The sequence below is a fragment of the Filicampus tigris genome, chromosome 14 (genome assembly GCF_054856515.1).
Source record: "Filicampus tigris isolate MCC_2025a chromosome 14, RoL_Ftig_1.0, whole genome shotgun sequence".
NCBI classification, from domain to species: Eukaryota; Metazoa; Chordata; class Actinopteri; order Syngnathiformes; family Syngnathidae; genus Filicampus; species Filicampus tigris.
In genome coordinates this window covers 17276117-17296702 of record NC_141230.1, presented here as the reverse complement: position 1 = coordinate 17296702, position 20586 = coordinate 17276117, and the positions used below count along the sequence as shown (strand labels likewise).

The 20586-nt window shown below is 42.0% G+C and overlaps 1 protein-coding gene across 1 annotated transcript in view; it reads left to right on the top strand.

The window, feature by feature from the left end:
* Nucleotides 1–20073, top strand: part of agps (alkylglycerone phosphate synthase) — a 30613-nt gene extending 10540 nt beyond the window's left edge. The window contains exons 11-20 of the mRNA XM_086051659.1: nucleotides 1980–2107; nucleotides 2735–2786; nucleotides 4003–4079; nucleotides 4167–4279; nucleotides 6741–6810; nucleotides 7359–7420; nucleotides 8301–8390; nucleotides 9760–9859; nucleotides 9945–10002; nucleotides 17429–20073. Of these exons, the coding sequence (XP_085907785.1) occupies nucleotides 1980–2107; nucleotides 2735–2786; nucleotides 4003–4079; nucleotides 4167–4279; nucleotides 6741–6810; nucleotides 7359–7420; nucleotides 8301–8390; nucleotides 9760–9859; nucleotides 9945–10002; nucleotides 17429–17550 (872 nt within the window). The 3' untranslated portion in view covers nucleotides 17551–20073. The remainder of the gene's footprint in view (nucleotides 1–1979; nucleotides 2108–2734; nucleotides 2787–4002; nucleotides 4080–4166; nucleotides 4280–6740; nucleotides 6811–7358; nucleotides 7421–8300; nucleotides 8391–9759; nucleotides 9860–9944; nucleotides 10003–17428) is intronic.
* The last annotated feature ends 513 nt before the right edge of the window (nucleotides 20074–20586 follow it).

Sequence of the window (20586 nt, the reverse complement as noted above, 5' to 3'; positions counted from 1 at the left end):
CCTTTTTGATTCAAGGTAGCTTACCCTTGGTCTAAATCAAGCTCCTCAACTCACTTCAACATAGTTCCTTGGCACCAGGATGCCACGGGATGGCAGCAAAGCGATACTTTTATTGACCTGAGGAGAAAAACAATTCATTGGCGAGTTTTTCAGTGTATAACGGAGGAAATCAGTAAATATCGGTATTTACAAAAGCTGGACCACAAATATGCGGGGTCACTTCACATACTTGCTGTAATGCACGCGGTTGTGGGAAAGGAGAGCCACAGTCAATGACAGACATTTTTTTTAATGCCAGGAGAACAATAAAACACTTAATGACCACAGTCACGCAGGAGCTGCTGTCGGCTGCAGCTCTACCCTAGACCTCACACGCAGTTACGCCAACGGTGTTGTTTTTTCCTTTTTTTTTTTTCCCCTTTTTTTTTTTTTTTTTTTTACAGTAATCCAGCTAATCATTAGTCAAAAAAAACCCAAAAACGTTTGAACCTCCTCTCTGTGTTTCTCCCCTGCTCCCTATCACAATCTATAGAGAGAGGAGCCTGGGGGTCTTGAGTAAATTGGCTGCATGCTTGCCACTGGGGAGCAGTCTGGTGCCTTGTATCGTCACATTTGAGACTTCATTTAAGGCCATAACAGGCTGAGGAAGCTCATCTAATGAGAGGGTGTGCTTGTCAAGACCCCGTCTGTAGTAATGCAGGGCATGGTATTAACTGTTGAGCCCGTTGCATGTGATCAGATTGTGGACTTTTTTTTTTTTTTTTTTTACACATGCCCATTGTTATGAGAGCAGCAATTAGAGTACAAGTGATTTCAACAATCCCAAAGAGTCACCAGTAAAAATAAGACCCTTGCAAGCAGATATAACAAAGAAACGTTTATACTGATCCAGACTGCCTGTGATCTTTTTTGTTGTTTGAGGACAGCATGCTCCTTTAACTGCAATTGAGCTGCACTTGCCACTATATTGAACATTTGACCAAAATAACTGCTGGTGGCAGAATACACGCTGAGACGTTTTAGTTTGAGCGTGATTTATTTTCAAATGCTCAATTTTTTTTTTTTTCCTATATAAGTATTTTAAATGAAAATGTTTTCTGAAATCAGCCTGTAGTAAAGAATAACCGTTTGGTAGTTTTGCCACTTCTTTCAACAGTTAAAATTCTTTTAAAGTTGATAAGGATGAGTGATAATTAAGTCCCGGTCTTTCTGAAAACAAAGTTGAAGATGGCAACAAGACTAATCACAGACACGCAATCTTTTTTTTTGTCACATTAGGTATTTCAAATCCACAAAATAAAAAGGAGTCTTTTGTTCGCACTCGTCCACTTGTGCCGCCACGTTGCTGCACTGTGTCCACAATCTTACAAAACATCATCGTGAAGGCCCACTCGACCTCAGAAGTGCAGCTGCTTTTGCCAAGGGCACTCAGAGCTCCAACGTGGCGTGGTCGAGCAAAAACAAACCTTCCAACAAATACCCCAAATGTTGATTCGTCCGACTTCAAAACACATTTTCCGTGTGTGATGCCGCATATGTTTTTGAAACTATTATCTCCCTCTTATTTCCCGTGTCCGCATTTTCAAGCGTGCACAGTGGCTTCTCCTCTCTTGCAGCCCCCCAATGAAGAGTTTTTGGGGTCATAAGGTGGGTCAGAGGTTTAGCTCTATCTATATATGTGCTGCGGCTCTGGGCTTGCCTGCCTTTGAGAGAGCCTTGCTTTATTTCCTCATACTCCTCGCTGATAAATCTTTGTTGCCCTCCTCCCCGCCCCGGTAGAAAACCAGATTTCCCCCCCATTGGTGAAATGTGAGACAAAGGTCACCACAAGGACCCCCAGGACATTTACCAGAACCCTGTAAAAAAAAACAAAAAAAATACCTCCAATGAGTACTAACTTCATATGAATGACGGTCCCTAACTTACTTCTTTTTTCCCCCCTTCATAAACTGTGATTTTTTTATTTTTTTTTTCTACAGGAACCCTGGGTGTGGTCACAGAAGTGACAATGAAGATTCGACCCATGCCAGAGTATCAGAAATACGGCTCAGTGGTGTTCCCCAACTTTGAGAAGGGTGTCGCTTGTCTTCGAGAAGTTGCCAAACAGGTAGCGCTATTTTACCAAACAAAGATATTTTTCTACTCTATGGAGAAAAATTACAATGTAAGTTGATTTTGTGCAGAAAAAAAGTGGCTCATGTTTGTGTATTGTCAACTCTATTGTCAAGTAAGTTACAACTTGGTCACAAACAACAAATACTCCCATATTTTGTCACAGCAGCACCAGCAGTACGAAAATGTTGTGTTTATGCTAAATGGTATCAGTTTCTGATGAAACGGGAAAAAAAATGCAGTTAAATAATCCATTCAGTTAGGTTTGATGCAAATGATTTTAAGTGTTCAACAGTCATTAAAAAATAACTGCTCTCCATAGACTATAAAAGTATTTTTTTTAAGAGGTATTTTTCAACAGTTTTGTAACCAGGCGCCAACTGCCACGGAAAGTTTCTTAGCTGAATTTGAAGTTTTGTGTTGATCAATTGAAATGTTACAAATCATTTACAATTGATTCATCCAGACTTATCAAATGAAAAAACAAATGCCTCCGACTTTTGCAGGAGGGATTTTTGTTTTTATGTTTGAACTTTTTTATCATTTCTCAGAAAATTACAGTGAATTTCTACTGATTTTCATTTCTTTTATCATTCTTTTTTTTCCCCTCTTATTATTTTAGAGGTGTGCTCCTGCATCTATTCGACTAATGGATAATGAGCAATTTAAATTTGGTAAGTTGTTTTGGACCCTTTTTTGGGAGGGGATGGGGAAGGGGGGGGCAGGGAAACAAAGCACTTTAAGTCCTGTTTTTGAACATTCCTTTTTTAAAATCCAATCTGTGATTTTGAAACGGCAACCTGATCTTCTTTTATCTTTGTCCATCAATGAACGGCACTGGCTGTATTTTCCTTTCAGCTGAAGATAAGACGCAACGAGTTGAAAAATGGCTCTCAGGCCTAAGTGAAGTCGTCATTCCATTGAAGTTTTATGATGCTGTTCCTTACGGTCTGGCCAATGCATCTGGCCTCACCAGAGATCGGAGTAAAACTCTCCCAGCCTCCAGGGAGCTCATTATCTCGCCTAGATTTCCGCTTTTCACCAAGTAGGCACTTCTGAGCAAGCATTAAGCAAGCTAGATGAAGCCACCAGGTTTTTCCCCACTAATAACTAAAACTCATGGCTCCATGATACGTTGTCGGGCTTATTAGTGGCTTCTTTCACACTTTTAATCATGTTGAGTACGACCAATTGATGCCTTCTCAGATCGGGACTACACGTGCAATTTAGTCGCGCCTGTCCACGCATTCAAGATGAAAAATGAGATTGTTGTCGCGATCACTGGGATTTTACACGCCGAAGGGAGGAGCAAAGAAAAAAAGGATGGGGGTGGTATTTAAGAGTAAAGTGATCCACAGTCAGGTTGCGACGTCCCTCGCCGATGTCGAGTTCTTAATTAAACAGTGTGCGGGTGCTGACAGAGCTAAAGACACATCGTCAAACCTCATAGTGGACAAAATTAGGCCACTAAGTGATGAAAAGACTGGAGCATGCGCGGGGAGAAATAAATGAACTGCTAAGTCTCGGCGACATCACGCGTGACTTGATTGATAGCCGTCCCGTTGGCCCGGGGCCCTCATTTTGCTTGTCCGCAGGCACTTTTTGTGCGTCCGATCGGGAATAAATCAAAAAATGTGCGCGTGAGGAAGACTGATATCGCCACGTCAACGTAGCTTCCCTTCAGAAAGATTGTGATTTATAGTCACTGTCGCCAGCAACCGCTGGCCCATTGTAAAGTTATTCAAATGTTGCCGTTTTGAGCCCAAATAACTCTTGACCGGCCTGCTCTCGCTAATTCCTGGGAGATGCGAGCGTAAGACGATGACTAATGTTTGAAACAAAATCCCCGTCCGCGCCTTTGTGGCTAACCTTTAACTGGCTTGTCCGCAGGTCACGCCCTCAAGCCTCAAGTGTCGTCACTTTTCACCTCCTTTCTGGACGGCCTGAAGAAACTGTACATCACCAAGGTAAAGCACGAGCGCAAGCGGTCTGTGTTGGAGGCGCCCGATAAGTGTTTCTCATGAAAAATGAACCTCGGCCTCTTAAATCCTCAGTTCAAAGGCTTCGACCAGAACCGCTTGTGCGTGGCCACCCTGCTGTTTGAGGGAGACCGAGAGAAAGTCCTGCAGCACGAGAAGCAAGTTTATGACATTGCTGCGAAGTTTGGGTCAGTACTTTCCTCCTCCTCTCAATCACTATGAAAAGGAGTATTATTAAGGCACACGCTGTTCTCCAGATAAAGAAGCCTAAGTGTACTTTCTTAAAGCTGTTTGTCACTCCCAGTTGAAGTAAAACCAAAATGTCAACACAAAATGTTGAACCAAACTATATCATTGTGTTTTTATGAAAGTGCACTTGCTTATTAATGCAAACATATCGTGTGGAACACCAATGACAGGCGAACGGAAATGGGCAAAGATGTTACCATAATCACAAACCTTCAAGCAGGAGCAGCAACAAATACAAACAGAGAACGCAATCTGTATAAAATGATAGTATAAGTTACAAAATATAGGTGGATAAAAGTACAAGCATGTGGGTAACAGGTGAGTATACACTCTGTATTAATACACACAAATAAATGAGCGATATCGCCTGTACTGCATTCACGAGGAAAAATAGACCGAATCAATGCACCGAATAATAACATTCTGAGTTTCCCAGTCGATGAAAGCAGGTAAATTATATGCATAAAATATACTAATGGAGAGAGTTATTACACCACCCAAACTGCATTTGCTAGGAGTGACATGGACACAGGTCACTTGGAAAAACATTCTGTTAGCCATGCATACCATTTACTTCCTGAAACGGCCATAAGAGGGCGCCACTGACTGGTATCGATAGCCTTCATGACGACGCGATATCTTGAAATAAGACTGGTATCGGCTTCCCCTTCATTAATTGCAACCATGAACCTGAGATGAGAATTTTCTGAAGTCGGTATAAGTTTGACAAACAATAATATTTGACCCCTGACAAAAAAAATTGATATGACAGATTTCAAGAAAGACAGCTGCTGGTCTCACTATGTTTTTTTTTTTTGTTAAGAAATTAATCAAATTAATTTAGAAATGAATGTAAAAAAAACAAAACGTGATATAACAACTTTATTTTTTGTAACGTTAAGACTTTTTTTGTCATTTTAATATTTCTTTTCAGTTTGGCCCTATTATTCCTTAATACATCACAACAACTGCAGCACACAACCATCTCTGGCCCAATAACCCTCCAAAGAAATCACTCGCCTCGCTTAACTTCACCAGCCATAAGTAGAAGTAACGGTGAAAAGGACGCTTTGGGCTTGGTGTCGCGCTCAGTTGTTTGTCTTAGTTTGCGGTGATGGATCACCTGTGGATGTCCTCCTGCCAGGCCCGCCTTTGTTGGTGCTGATCAATGAGGTCTTCTGGGGGGAAATCAGTTACCCATCACGCTCACTGGGATGCTCCACAGATGATTTAGGCCAATTTGAAACATTCAGTTACAGTTATGTCACCTCGCAGTGCAGACCGGAAAGATTTGGGCTCGTTTTTCACTGTATATTCTACTCTGCAATCGTAGGATGATTAAAAATCATTAAAAATGTAATATACTGTCACTGGCCACAATATATAGTACGCCTCCACAAAGGCAAAACAAAAGCAAAAAAAAACCAACAACATAGTACTCACTTTTAATTTACAGTATAAGAAAGCTATTCATTTCGCATTTAAATCTCTATTTGTTTGTACTGTGATTATTTTCTTGTTTTCTTTTGACGATTAAATTACAAATTCAGTTTGTTTGTAAAGGTCCAATTTCTCAACACATCTATTACAAGTGGCCAATATTTATTGGAAAATATTTATGAGAATTAATGTTTGTGCTTTCAGAAAAATAAATTTCACTTTTTTTTCATTTCATTTTTTTCCCAATTTTTAAAAATGTGTTTTTACTTTATTTAGCTCATTGAAAGGGCCAAAGTATGTGAAACACCTGACACCTGTATGATATGACGCCACTGCAAAGTCCAGTTATGCCTTTTGGTCCAAAAAACAATATTAATTTATGTGCAAAATAGTTTTCTGTTGTTGTTTTTTTTCAACTCAAGCATCGTGAAACTGAAATAAATCATAGAAGCCAAAGAGCAGTTTGTGTAGTCTTTGTCTCAAGAAGGTGGTGCAACAATACTGAGCATTGATTGTTCATGATTATTAGGTTGTTATTGGCTAAACTGGAGGACTGAGTGACCTTTTGATAAGCAGCAATTGCATCATAAGAAAGTTGGCAGGTGCACAGAGCATCCTCAGCTTTATCGCATTATTTTCCAGTAAAAGACGATCAAGTGCCAGTGATGGATAAGTGCAGCCCTGTGAGGGATATTTTCCTCTGGTGTCGGGAAACGGCATGAATCGATATAGCGATTTTCTAATGAGCTTGGCCTGATTAGTTTGGGTGCTAGATGAAAATTTGATTACACACTGCAGGTGATGGATGTGCGGCTGACCTGCGGCGAGGCACACAGCGCGGCCCCATTGATCTGCGCATTGTTGGATTGACAGGCTCGCACGCAGCTGCCGTGAGAGCGGCTCACAAAGAAGCCACTGTTGAATATTAACCCTGTTATCTTTTTTTTTTTTTTTTTCCAGGGGCCTGGCAGCTGGAGAGGACAATGGTCAGAGGGGCTACATGTTGACCTTTGTCATCGCTTACCTCCGGGTGGGTGACCGCGCTGGCATTTTTTTTTTTTTTTTTAAACGCGGGCTGAGCGGGCCTTGTGACAGAACACAAGGAGTCTTCAGAATGTGACCTCCAGGCCCTTGATTTGATGTGGTCATACTTATTGTGTGTTGATTTTGAGTATTGCTCTTTTGATTCTTTTTTTTAAAAGGATAACCTATGACTGGATTCCATTCTATTAGATGTTCAAAGAACGAGAAAAAAAAATGTGAATATAAGGAAAAAAGTGAAAAAGAAAGCAAGCAAAAGAGTGGTTGGATAGATGGATAAAAAAAAAGTGATTATGGTGATGATAGATTGATGGATTTATTGATCGGATACATAGACTGATGAGTTAATAGATCCACTCAACTCCACCTTTATTTCTCATATTTGCCAACAAAAAAAACGGATCTGCGTGAATATTCAATATGATCTTCCTTTGCTCACTCGCCAACCTGCTACTCAGTTTCGTGAATAACTATCAACAGGTTTTTCGACTTTCCTTAATAGACACATGCATAATGTTGATGTTCTCCTCCGGACAGGACTTAGGGATGGACTACTATGTGATAGGCGAGTCCTTTGAGACCTCTGTACCCTGGGACAGGTAAATACACAATTGTGAATTTTTGCACCGGCCGCGTCTCATTTCAGCACTCGTCACAACCACTTAGATCAAGGCACTCCAATTACAGTTTCTTTTTCTTTCCTGTCTTATTTTTCGCACGTGAATGCTTTAGTAAGAGCATAGTTACAGTTGATAGTTGTTGGAAAAACACTCATCAGGCGTAAATATAAAGCAATCAAATGAAAAACAGTAATTACAGTGACAACTTAATTTGCCTTCGTGTGCCGCGTGATGATGTAATCGTAGGCCGCTTTGCAAACAAATTCTGGAGAGGCATTTGGAACCCGAAATGTTGGGGCCAGCGTCAACCGAGGACCACCTGTCCACAGTGGAGGCCCAAAGATTGACCACCCATAAATTCTGGGATGCCCGTTGACCCCTTTTTTTTTTTTTCAGATTGCTGCATATTTTTTTTTAAGCTGTCCTCCATTAGGAAAAAAATAAAAAATATGCCTTCGGTGCCATCGCAGCGGAAGTCTGAACTAATTGTCAACCATTGTAAATCAACCCACTCACTTGATCCAGGCTCGAGCCGCGGGTTCAAGTCCCACCCGATTGCAAGCGCGCTCCACATTTCGTCCTTGTTGTCATTGTCGTCCCTCGTTGCGTAACGCGCGACAGTGGGAGGGCGAGCGAGCGCAGGCGCTTGCCTCATTAGACATCCTCCTCACCGTCCTCCACACTCCTGCACATGCTGGCGGCCATTTCTGCACCAGTGGGAACCTCTCGCGGTGGTTTCAATGTTCGAGTCCAGTTCCTCCTCCCCCTTTGTGTAATTTCTTTTTACGGCCAAATGTAGTCCATAAGCATTTTCTGCCACGTTAAAGGGAAAACAACTCATATTTGCTGTCACTCGCAGGGTTTTGGACATCTGCCGGAACGTCAAAGCTCGCATCGTAGGGGAGTGTAAAGACAAAGGAGTCCAGTTTCCGCCATTGTCTACATGCAGGTAACATTTGTGATTGTGATGGATTGCCTCACAGTTGTTTTCTACAAGCCCCCAAGTGTGCTCCCTGCAACAGAGAGTAAGACTGAGGTTGTTTTTTCGGCGGCGCTAATGACCAAAAACATCAGTGACGGATTTGCAAGTGATGCATTGTTGCTTCAGAGATTAAAGCTAAAGCTTGTTCTTTTGAAGTAAATCCGCTGTGCACAGTCTGCTAAACTAGCACCTTAAAGGAGACGTTGCATGTAATATCCATTATGCAATTCGCGTATCCGCTTTGGGTAAGAAATGGGCCCATAGGGTCGGTCCCTTTTTGACCCATAGTGGGTTAAAAAAAAAAAAAAAAAAAAAAAAAAAAAAGGGTCCATTTCAGCTGTGTGCTTGAAAGTGGCTCTGGATGTTCGCATCCCAGTGAGCTTGGGTCATTATGTGAATTAGTGCAGAGTGGCTCCTTCACAGACACATTTTCAGAAATGGGCGGGTAACAGAAGATTTACTCGGTTGTTTCCAAAAAATAAATAAATAAATAAATAGACAAGCTTCCGACCCATCTATGCTACTTTAATGTCATAACACTTAGACCAGGCCGGACGTCAGGTTTGCACGAGCAGGCTTATCGCTATACTCTGCTATTTTAGCAAAGTGGTCCCAAAGTGACATTTCCCAACATTTGGGGTGGTATCTCAATTCAAACCAATCATTAAGCGATATGTCTTACTTCTCATGTAAGCATAATAGTCAAGCCTTCGTGAATGTTTGGATGTGGCACTCAGCCACGCAGCCCTCACCAGCGTCTGACAGACAGACAGACAGACAGACAGACGACAAAGCGGCTGAAGAGAGCCAGGCGGCTGCTCTATGCTGGTGGACAGATTAGGCAACCCCGCCTGATTATGCCACGGCTATTCATTTCCCGGCCGTGGTCTGTCACATGATTGATTTGTCCATTTAACCTCTGAAGCAGCCAGCGTGCCAGGTGATGGGCCATGTCAAATGAACAAGGGCTCCGCCCTCGGCTCCTCGGGCCGCACGAGAGACTCGGAGCCGCGGGACCCGTCTTGACTCTCAATTTAAGGAACTTTTCATTTAGAAGCGCAGACGTAAATACTGTTGTTTGGCTTTTTGAGGCCTTTCTCAGTTGCTTGATTTAAATCAATAGTGTCAAACTCATTTTGGTTGCGGGCCCTCAGAGAGCTACCTTGACTGAAAAGCAAATATGTCATCATCGGAATTATTAATAATCGCCTGTCAAATCTTAAATAAATATCAGATATAGGATATGAGTTCCTTGAAGCCAGTGTCACAATTGAAACCCTTGACGACTTGATGTTGCAAGTGACAAATGTTCCCATCGTCATGTTTTGCTTTGCAGGGTGACTCAAACATATGACGCCGGAGCGTGCGTCTACTTTTACTTCGCCTTCAACTACAGGGGCCTCGCCGATCCAGTGCACGTGTACGAGCAAGTGGAGGTGCCTCGTTTCGTCCGCCTTACGCAAGGATATGCTGGCAGATTGCGGATGAATGACTCAAGTGTGATATTTTGTTTCTTTTCAGCACGCTGCTCGAGAGGAGATCCTTGCCAACGGAGGCAGTTTATCGCATCACCATGGAGGTAGGACAAGCTCACGTGGATTCTGATTTGCATAGCGGGAGCATTCATATGCATGCGCACACGCACGCGCGCACACACAAGTCTCAACGTTGTCTCGAACGAGAGCCAGTGCAAGATCTGCGTGACGCCGCTACAAACTACAACCACAATACAGAGAGAAATGTTAGATTGTGCTGGTGTATCTATTGTTGTCGTTATTCTTTTTATATATGCGTGTTAAATGGGTGCACAGATACTGATGATCCGTCTGATTTTGAGCATTTTTTTTTTTTCCTGTTTCCGATCAATGTTTGCGAAGGCCTGATTGGATGTCGCTAAAAGATTACACTGGTTAAAATCGTTTTTAATTTTTTTTTTTTTTTTAATCAAAGCTGCATTGAACTTTTCTAGATTAATTCTTTGCACTAATTCCGAATCTGCTCTGTTTTTTTCTCGAGCATATCAAGTTTCTAATATCATAACAATAATATATTACGTAATGTATAATAAGTAATAGTAAATAATTTATTTCGTAAAATTGTTAGGTTCAGCAACAGGTGGATTTTCTTTTTTTTTCTTTTTTATTTTTTGGCACTGAAAAGTCATAGCTCTAAATTATAATGCATGGTAAAAATCAGCATTACGCAATCTCAAAAACCTGATGTGCTAGGAAAAAACGTTTTTGCAATCAGTGTCAAAAAATACATTTAGGGACACATAAAGCCATCTCTGATTAAAGTTTGCTGTTGACCAGCGTTAACCTGGGCCTTAAACACAGTTGGCCAAAGTGCCTAACACAGCAGAACCTAAACAAGGAAAATAAACACACTGCAAGGAACAGCACACGTTAATAGATACACGGGATATAAGACCAACGTGAGAAAATAATAAAACAACAATGGGGCACAAAACTCGACATCTCAAACTGAGGTAAAAGCCAGAAGAAAAAAGCGCTAATCTACTCTTCAAAATAAATGGCTTTCTGATCCTGTCATTTTGAAACAATTGCCCCAGAAATGCTGTACAATTACAGCGCATAAAAATACTTCTCACATCCGCTAACAATCCTGGTTCAACATACTTTCTTGACACTAATTACTACTTTGCTATTGTCCCGGGCTTCTGCGCCATCTTGTGGAATTTTAGGGCATTTCAGAAAGATTATATAATCCCCAAATAGGCTGGATTCACTGTAGTTAGCGGATTAGTTAACACTTATTTGATCTCCTTTTATTTCTTCTACTACTACTCTTTGTTCTTTGTGTTTTCCGTCAGTCCGAATCCCCTGCGGCAGCTTGCTGCCTCTCACCGGCCGGTCTCGGTACCGCGTCTGATGCGGTTCCGTGTGTTAAGTCTCAGTAAGCACACACCTGCCATATTTTTTTCCCCCCTCATCACGTGTGGAGTCTCCCATCGGGTAAATAGTTCAAAACTGGTATGCGCGATTGCCGCTTTAGTTGACATTTTTGTCTTGGCCTCCTTCACGGCTCCAAACTGCGCCCCGGCAGCTGCCGCCGAGCCATTCGTTCATCTCGGCCGCGACCAAATGAAACGTGAGCAGGGGGGAGGGCGGCCGAGCCACTCTACTCTGCCCGTGGCCCCATCAGGGCTCTGCGAAACGCCCGCCTTATCTATATTGCCATCCGCCTGGCTGTTTTCATACATCACTTCAGGCGATTCATCACACCTGTCAAAAACAGTATGCAGCGAATCAGCCGCGATATTAAATTGCAATTTTTTTTCCCCAAAGGCGGGGAAGGCTCCAAAATTAAAAGATTGCTAATAAAAAGGCGGCGGTGGCGGGGGGCCGGCGTAAACGGCGCCGCCGGTGTTGCCGCTCGAATGCTGACCTCCAAACGGTGGCCCGGGCCACCCCGAGCAGCCTTGGGAGGTGACGGGAAGCGGGGGGGGACGGGGGGCTATTGATGCGGCTCCTGTGTACGAGGCCCACTCTGTAATTGTGATTAATCACAGCGGGGCTCGCTATCTGGCCGCGGACAGACCAGTTTGTCTGGCTACAATCAGCCGCTGACAAATGGAGCCGCTTGCAGTGGGTTTTGTGTATCAAAGCAAACAGATGTAGTCAAGGATGGCCAGGTTGGAGGGCACAGCGGGAAATACACTTTTTTTTTTCTTTTTTTTTTTTTTTTTATGTCGAGCGATCCACCACTGCCTCACGCGGAACACAACACAATGCTAACATGCGCTTGTAAGTGACTTTAGCCAAAGGAGTCAGGAGCCTTTTTCACACAGAGATACTGCAAAATTGCCGCATCAGAACCATGACAGAAGATTGGGCATTTATTTGCCTATTTCTTTAATGAAGTGAAGCGGGAGGATACCGCAATTGGGTCACAAAATTAGATTAGCTAGTATTTTATGTGTACAGAGGTACTTTTTTTTTTATGAGTACCCGATCTGTCATGTTTTCAAATAAAACAAATCATATAGTGGTATTCCAGTTGTGTTACGACCTCTAAAGGTGGAAAATTCGCAGGTCTGCAGCTCCATCCAACGTGGGGGCCGTTTGGACAGAACACTCATTTTTCAATTCAGTTCAGTTGTATTTAACCTAAGTATTGTGCAATTAGCTTGTAATCAATAAGAAGTGTTTGTTTTTCAACATTTAATTAGCATAATTTTTTTAACTTTTGCAATACATTTTAATTAATCCATTTAAGTGTCCGTTTTTTCTTTTTCTATATTTAAACACAGTGTTAACGTTTGAACCAGGGCAGAACCGATTAATCGGACGATATCGTTTTGAAAATTGATGTTCCTTTTTTTCTTTTTTACACATATTAACACAGCTTTTTCTCTCTCTTATAAAGTTAAACAAATACTAGGACAATGTATTGTCAAACAGTTAAATGTTCTGCCTGTAATTCATATCTTGATTGATGTAAGCATTAAAGGACCAAAAACGAAGTTATTTCATTTATCATTTACGATATATATTTTTCTTTATCGACCATTTAATCAGTTATCAGAGTTTTACTATGCCAAATATTGGAAGTCTGCTTCAAAAGTCCATCAGTTGAACCCTATTTTAAGTGATTAGGCAAGGCATCTTATTTATATAGCACATTTCATAAAGAAGCCAACTCAATGTGTGTTTTAAAATTAGCGTTATAGTGGTTTGCAAAAAGAAATACTTTTTAGGAATAAAACCTCTGCCTTGTTTTTGATTAACAGTGTTTTCGGAAGTGGTACTTGACAAAACCGATGGGTGAAAAGGGCCTGTTTAAGCAAGTTGTATTTTTTTTTTTTTTTTTTGCAAAAATTCCCTCTCGCTTCCAACAATACACACACAGAGAAAAAAAGAAAGAAACTGGTGCTAATTGTGCTCTGAACTAGCACTGGCACCGGCTTGGTGCGAAAGTGGTGTGTGTCATCCCTGTGATTGACAGGTGATCAATCCAGGGTGCACCCCGCCTCTTGCTTTAAAACTCAAGCGGGATGGTCTGGAGACCCCCGTGACCCTGAACAGGAGAAGCGTGATCGAAAATGGATGGCCGCTTGTAAAAGCACTGCTTCAAGTGGGTCACCGCTGCAGCAGCAGCGCGGAGCCTCTTGAGCATCCATCACCTGTGCACCGCGCCATCTATCAATACTTGGGGGGGGGGGGGGGGAGGCCCTGACGTTCATTCCCGCGACCTCCATTTGTGGGCGAGGAGCCCTCCGTCCTCACCTTCACCGCGAAAGATGGAGATGATTCAGTTGAGCTCTACCTTGCAGCGGCGGGACAAAGCCTGTGCCCGGGCCGCGGCGCACCTCTCGCTCTCGCTCTCGCTCTCTGCGCCTGGCCTCAGCTGCGTGGAGAGATTGATGGCGACGGCCAGCGAGCGAGCGAGCGAGAGAGAGAGCGAGAGCGACAAGATAGATGTGTAAATTATCACGCTGATGGAGGCAATGATGCAGTCCCGCCACCTTCTGTTTTCTCTCCTTCCCAGGAGGAGGCATGGAGGTGGAACCAAAGGGGGGGGGGGGGGGGGGGGACGCTCCTGGAGAGCACCAATTTCTATTTTTCTTTTTTTTTAAGTTATGGGGCAGCAGCTGATTGGTCCCTCTGTCACCATCTGGGGGTGCATGTGCTATCAGAGCCCCCCCGCCCCCACCCCGGTGACCCTCATGTCTGCCCTCTCGTGTCAGGAGGCCCTCACAGCCCGATCCCCATCTGGGTTGCTTGGCTGGACTCTAATAACAAATATGTCAGGGCTCGTCCTATCCGGGCGGGGGCGGGGCTGGGGGGGGGGGTGGGGTGGTCGCGTGGTCTAATCTGCTGTGATTACTCTGCGACTTTCAACTATTTACACAGTGACGAGCACCTGTTCTCAGGCTGACGCGTTCCCAAACGATAGCGCGTGTGGCCCCGCCTCCAAAAGTCCAAATTGAAAAGCACCTGATATGGTGCACAACTTTCAGACAGGTCCGATGTCAATGGCAGCTTGTTGTTATCGAAATACGCTCTCGTCTGCCCGCTAATAAGCACATTAAACAAAAAGCATAAATTCTAAGCTCCAGCAAAAGCGTAGACAATTTAACATCGGGTAAAAAGGGCATATTAGAGCCGTGTCAATTGTTAACTCATTTACGGGCAGACATTTTCAGACCCTCTTTTAACCTAACGTTTGAAAAAATTTGAAAAAAAAAAATATTTAAAAAAGTCCCTGGGATTGAATGGCAGGACTGTGAAAAGACAAAATAAATACGTCATGGGCAGTGAATGAGTTTAAAGCCAGCTAAACGTTTTTTCACATTTGTATTATTTCTGTATTATACAATTGGGCATCTGCACATGGGAGTTTTTGGCAGTTATTTTGAATCTGTCAATTGAAATGTCGTTTTATCATATTAGGTTGAAGAATTATGACACGACACACCCTCTTTGACTATTTGCCCTTGTTTCTAGTTTCCCTAATAAATTATTGATTTAAGACAGCGTTTGCCAGCCTTTATAGAGCCAAGGCAAACATTTTGCATTTGAAATCTCTCACAGCACACCACCAAACAAAAATGTTACAAGAGGTTTACTTTATATCACTGGCATAGAAAAATGTGCAAAGATACAATATTTGTAGTGAATAAATATAAAAAAATACATTTCAGACTGATTAAGTGAAACTGGACAATTTTATGTGGAACACCCGATGATCTCTAACGAATGTGACTAGGGCTGCAACTAGCGAGTATTTTCATAATTGGTTAATCCGTTCATTGTTTTTGGTGAAATTTCCAGCTCTTTATTCAAAAACGACTAAAACGGCAGGCGAAAATGCTGATCATTGTTTTTCAAAGTAAAAGTAATTGTTTTATTTTTGCTTCAACACAGAGTCAGTCCGCTTTCACTTCATTTACTTCAGAGAAGCTGAAATTATGAGTGATAAACAATTCAATGATCAAAAAGAATCGATTACTCAGATAATCGATGATTTGTCGATTAATCGCGTCCCGTGAAATGCCTTCATCCGAATGCACCACGGATCAAGAAATAAAGAAAAATAGGATTGAATTGGAACCCAGTCAGAAGTAAAAAGAAGTGGACAAAAGAAGTATTAAAAAAAAAAATAGAAGTAAAAAGTAAAACAAAAAATGTAGAAGTGGAAAAAAAAAAAAGTTAAAAAAAAAGATCAAATTCTCTCTCGCTGGATGGACGGAGTGAGTGAGGGATGGATGGAAGTTGTGAGCTGCAGGGTGTCATCTGGCTGGGTGAGAGGAGCCAGTTAGGGTGGCCGGGTGGGGCCGTGCGATCACGCCCCCCCCCCCCCAGCCCCTCCTCATCCCCCTCTAGGAAGACGCACACACACACACACACACACACACACACACGCAAGCGGCCTAATGAGTTTGATAGTCTGCTGAGCTCTATAAATCACGTCATGCAAAACATTTCTCCTGGCTGAATCAAAGCATTTATCACCCTCTGTTTATTCACTCACTCTCACAAGATTGATTGGCTCACAGCAGCCTGCCGAGCAATCAGCCGTGCCCGTACACCCCCACTCCCCACTACAAACATCACCCCCCCCCCACCCCCCTTTCACTCCTCTTCGTCCTCATCCATCCATTCATTTCTGTTCTCTGTCTCCGCAGTGGGGAAACTTTGCAGGAGTGCTCCGCACTTTTTTATTTTTTTTTCAATTTTATTTTTTTATGAAACGTATCGAGCTGTCTGTCATGAGAACCTCCATTATTTTTTTGGCCGCTTTTGAGCCACATGGGATTGCCCTCGCATGTGGCAAAGGAGAGGCACAATCGCCCTTGCGCTTTTTTTCAACCATGTATTGAACGCCCGAAAAAAACAATCAAGCACACTTGCGCAGCTGCCGTCGGCCACAGCTCTCACCCGGACATTCACTCGCCGACGTCGCGTCACCCCGCCAGGCCCCGCCCCCGCGCCTTTTAAAGGCACATACATGTACACCAAAGGTTATTATAGTTAAGGAAAACTAACAAAATAATTAACACTGGAACAAAATTTTCATTAAATTAATCAAATTAAAACTATGTGTGTTTAAAAAAAAAAAACAAGAACTGAAACTACATTTAACGTTTATAAAGAGCTATAATTATTGTGACTTTACATGTCTCTCCTTTTTGTGTTATTTAATTGATTTCTTACATAAGCTTTTGGAGTTCCACTTAAATTTATTTTGTATTTACGTTAACATTACTGTACGACAATTTAGGGGAAGAGGAAATGGTGGCAAGGTGGGGACGGGAGAACAACAACAAAAAAAACCCTACTAAAAAGTCCAAATATTGTGGAAAAAATGCTAATCCTTGAGTGCCAAACTGCTAGTATGCAGAAGTCAAATGTATAATAAAAAACTAATACTAAAGCTACAAAAAAAACTGAACGACAACAACAACAAAGTATTTGCGAAAAAATAAAATGGAGCAAACCCGCTCGAAAAATAATTAAAACAAGTTAGTTGAATCAAAGGAATAAGAAATCAACAGCAACATCAAACCGATTTACACCTCTCATGAAAGACGACTCGATACGTATCTCGATACGTATCTCGATACGTCGGGTGCAATTTGATACGATGATGCAATGATTATAAAATGGAACCATTTGATTTGGTTTGTCAAATCAAAACCGATTTTCTGATTCTTAATGTTTTTCTTATACACCTAATTAAAAAGATTATACCTAAAATATTGAAAATAAATTGGAAAAAAAATCTGCAAAAATGTGAATGTGACCACAAATATGCGCTGGGTCGACTGTATATATTAACAAAAAAAAGAAAATCAAGAAAAACCAAACTAACAAAGATGAACAAACCTACTCTAAAAACTAATGTAAAGTAAGTGAATTAAAAAAAAAACGATCAAAAGCCCCCAAACTATCATAAAAACGGCGTCGTGTAAGCCTGACACTGCGGAAACATCGGCAGCAGCTCAAGCATTCATTTGTGTTGTCTTTGTGTGTCCCCAGTGGGGAAACTTCGCAAGGAGTGGATGAGGCAGACCATCTCCAGTGTGGGTCTGGGCATGCTGCAGTCCGTCAAAGACTACGTGGACCCCGCAAACATCTTCGGGAACAGGAACCTCCTCTAACCCCGCCCACCCACCCACGCACACACTTTCACACTTTCACACAGCCCCTCCAAAACCATGCAAAGAGATTCTCCCAATTTGAAAGGGACGCTTGTGTTGTTGTTCATCTTTCATGTCATGCCATCGTGTGCGTGCGCTCATGAAATGAGCCGGATCAAGCAGTGACGCACATCTCGCTTACAGCACGTCACTTCTGTGGAAAGTCCTTTGAGCATTTCTTCCATATCCTTGATATCCACTTTAAGGTCCGTGTACTAGTACGCTCTTTGTTTTCACTAGTAACGCACTGCTGGAACGACTGCGTATTTACTAGTAAAGTTTTCTTTTTTCCCCACTGCTAGTGCCACTTTTGGCCTACTAGGAGGACATTTTGCGGATGTTTGAAAACATTTGAGATACTTGACATCCAGTTTAAGGTCATTGTACTACTACGCCCTTTTGTCACTAGTATCCAATATACTAGTAGAATATTTCCACGACCAGTGCTATTTTTGGCCAACTAGTATCCTTAGATATTCATCTTAGGGTTCATGCGTGAATATGCGCTTAGTCCTCACTAGTACAATAATTGAGTGCACTAGTAGGACAACCAGGGCGCACTAGTACAATGATGTTTTACTACTAGTAAACTTTTTCTTCCACTACTAGTTTCATTTAACACCTACTAGTACAACCTTTCCAGATGTTTCACCATGTATCTGATATACAGTTTAAGATATGCATGTACTAGTGTACTAAAGGCTTTTCCAGTACTAGTTCCACTATTGGCTGACTATTACTAGTCCATGAAGTACTGTTGTGTTCTTTATATTCACGAGTAAGCACACTTGTAGAATGACTGTGTTTTACTAGTAACATCACACACACACCTCTAGAGGTACTAGTACAATCTTAAAATGGATAATGAGCAATTTAAGCTACATCAACTACTGCACACTGGTAGAATAATGAATGACTGTCTTTCTGATATATTTTTTCCCCACTACCGTATGACATTTGTGCACACTAGTAGGACAACTGCGTGTCACCAGTGAGACAAAACCGCACTAATTGACGTCTATGCACTATTCATGCCACTAGTGAGGCGTGAGATGGGTTTTTTTTGTGTGTGTGGATTTTATGTCACTAGTAGCATACTAGTACACAGACCTAAAGCTGGATAGCCTTCCACTAGTGTGATGAATTGTCTTCCGAGTGAGGATAAAAGAGTGTACTAGTACTGTACATGGGCCTTAATGTGGATATGGACCAAATGTTTTTTAAGACGGCTTTCCGTGGATGAGATCATCATCATCATCATCATCCTCATCTTCGTCACTGAAGCTCTGTGCCTTTTGGAAAGCTTTTGTCTGCCTCCCCCTCGAAATCGTGTACTTGGATACTTCCCGACGATGCACTCGCGTACGTCGCCCTTCCCTTTTGTCAAGCAACAATGACTCTGTGAATGTGTCACACTTATGACCTGTTGCCATAAAAATTCAAATATTGTATGTCTTTTTTTTGTTTTTGTTTTTGAATGAATGAACTAACCCCTGCTAGGACCTTGACTTGACTTTTCACAATTACGTATTTGTGTTTGTGTAACTTTGTGTTTTTGTATCCAAAGCTCCCAAGATATGTTACTGACTAACACGTTACTTAGAATTAAAACTCATTCAACGCAAGCCATTTTCAGACACTCCTTTTGCCTACTACATGAAAAAAAAAAAAGAAAAAAAAAAAGTATATCAATATGTGCCTGGGATTGAATGAGTTTTAATAACGCCACAACGTCACGTTTCGCTCTTGTGCTACCAAAGACGGGGGCAAACTCCTACAAACAACATTTTTTAGTGCTGTGTGTAAGCATTTCCAGTGAATATCTTTGTGTTTCTTCAAATCGATAGTGATGACTTTCCTTTTTGGAAGAAGCTTTAACTCCCTTTCCCCACCAAAATGTTTGCCAAATCATTGGGTACAACATCCAGTGCTAGTTTTGTATCTAAAAGGATGCTCTTACTAAGATAATCATGCTTGTTTGATATTTCTAGGGATGCACTGATACTGATCATCAGGTATTTATGCTCTGTATCAGGAAGTACTCAAATGTAAGTACTTGGTGAGAACAAAAACAGTTTTGTGTGCATCACTGAGAAGTGTGATTAAACTGCTACCATGGTAATATTCTGTCAAAATTCAGTTCCTTGAGCATCTTTGTAAAGGCCACATTATTGTATTTGGGTGTGATTCGAGTGTGTAAGTGTACCTAATGATGTGTCCAGTGGGTTTTTAGTTGACTTAGAACTTGCCTGACTATGACTGATGTAATTCAAATTTCCCTAACAAATCAACGGATGAATTTCGGCGCTTCTGCTTGACATGACAACTAAACTTTTTTTTCTTCTAAATCGTCAACAAATGTGTGTGCTTTTGAAAACTATTACTGTATATGAAATTCATTTTTGTTATTCTCTCCTGATAATACAATGACATCCTGTGTGTTTTGTCACCGCCCCTTTGTGCAATAAATTCAACTAAAACGGCCTTCCGGAGGAGTTGTATTTATTACAAATGATTTTTTTCTGTAGTTTGCATTATTATAGATGAGGTTCACAGTGGAAGCCTGACAGCGGGCTAAGCGGAGGGTGATCCAGCCCCTTCCTGACAGCTCTTCTTCCCTGCACAGCACATCCTCATTTGGGAATCATTTTCCACCCACGCAGCCGCCCACACGCTGCCGAATGACGTCACCGCCATCAGCAGCCATCAACAGTAGCAGCGTGCAACCTTGGACTCGCGGATGTCAGAAGCTCCTGCTGCTGCTTTCACGCCGCTTCGCTTCCAATTCATGCTTTTGTACGAATGTATGGAGCTTCCCTTTCACACATACTGTACAGAATGTAAGAGGTATGGAGTCATGTCTGTTGCTCACCCAGCAATACAATAGTAAAATAACACAAAACACAAAATGCTGCCGTTTTACACAGTAGACTATTTAGAAAATGTATTTTTAAGAAATAAAATACCGGAGGTGGGAATTCCGTCAGTACTGAGGGA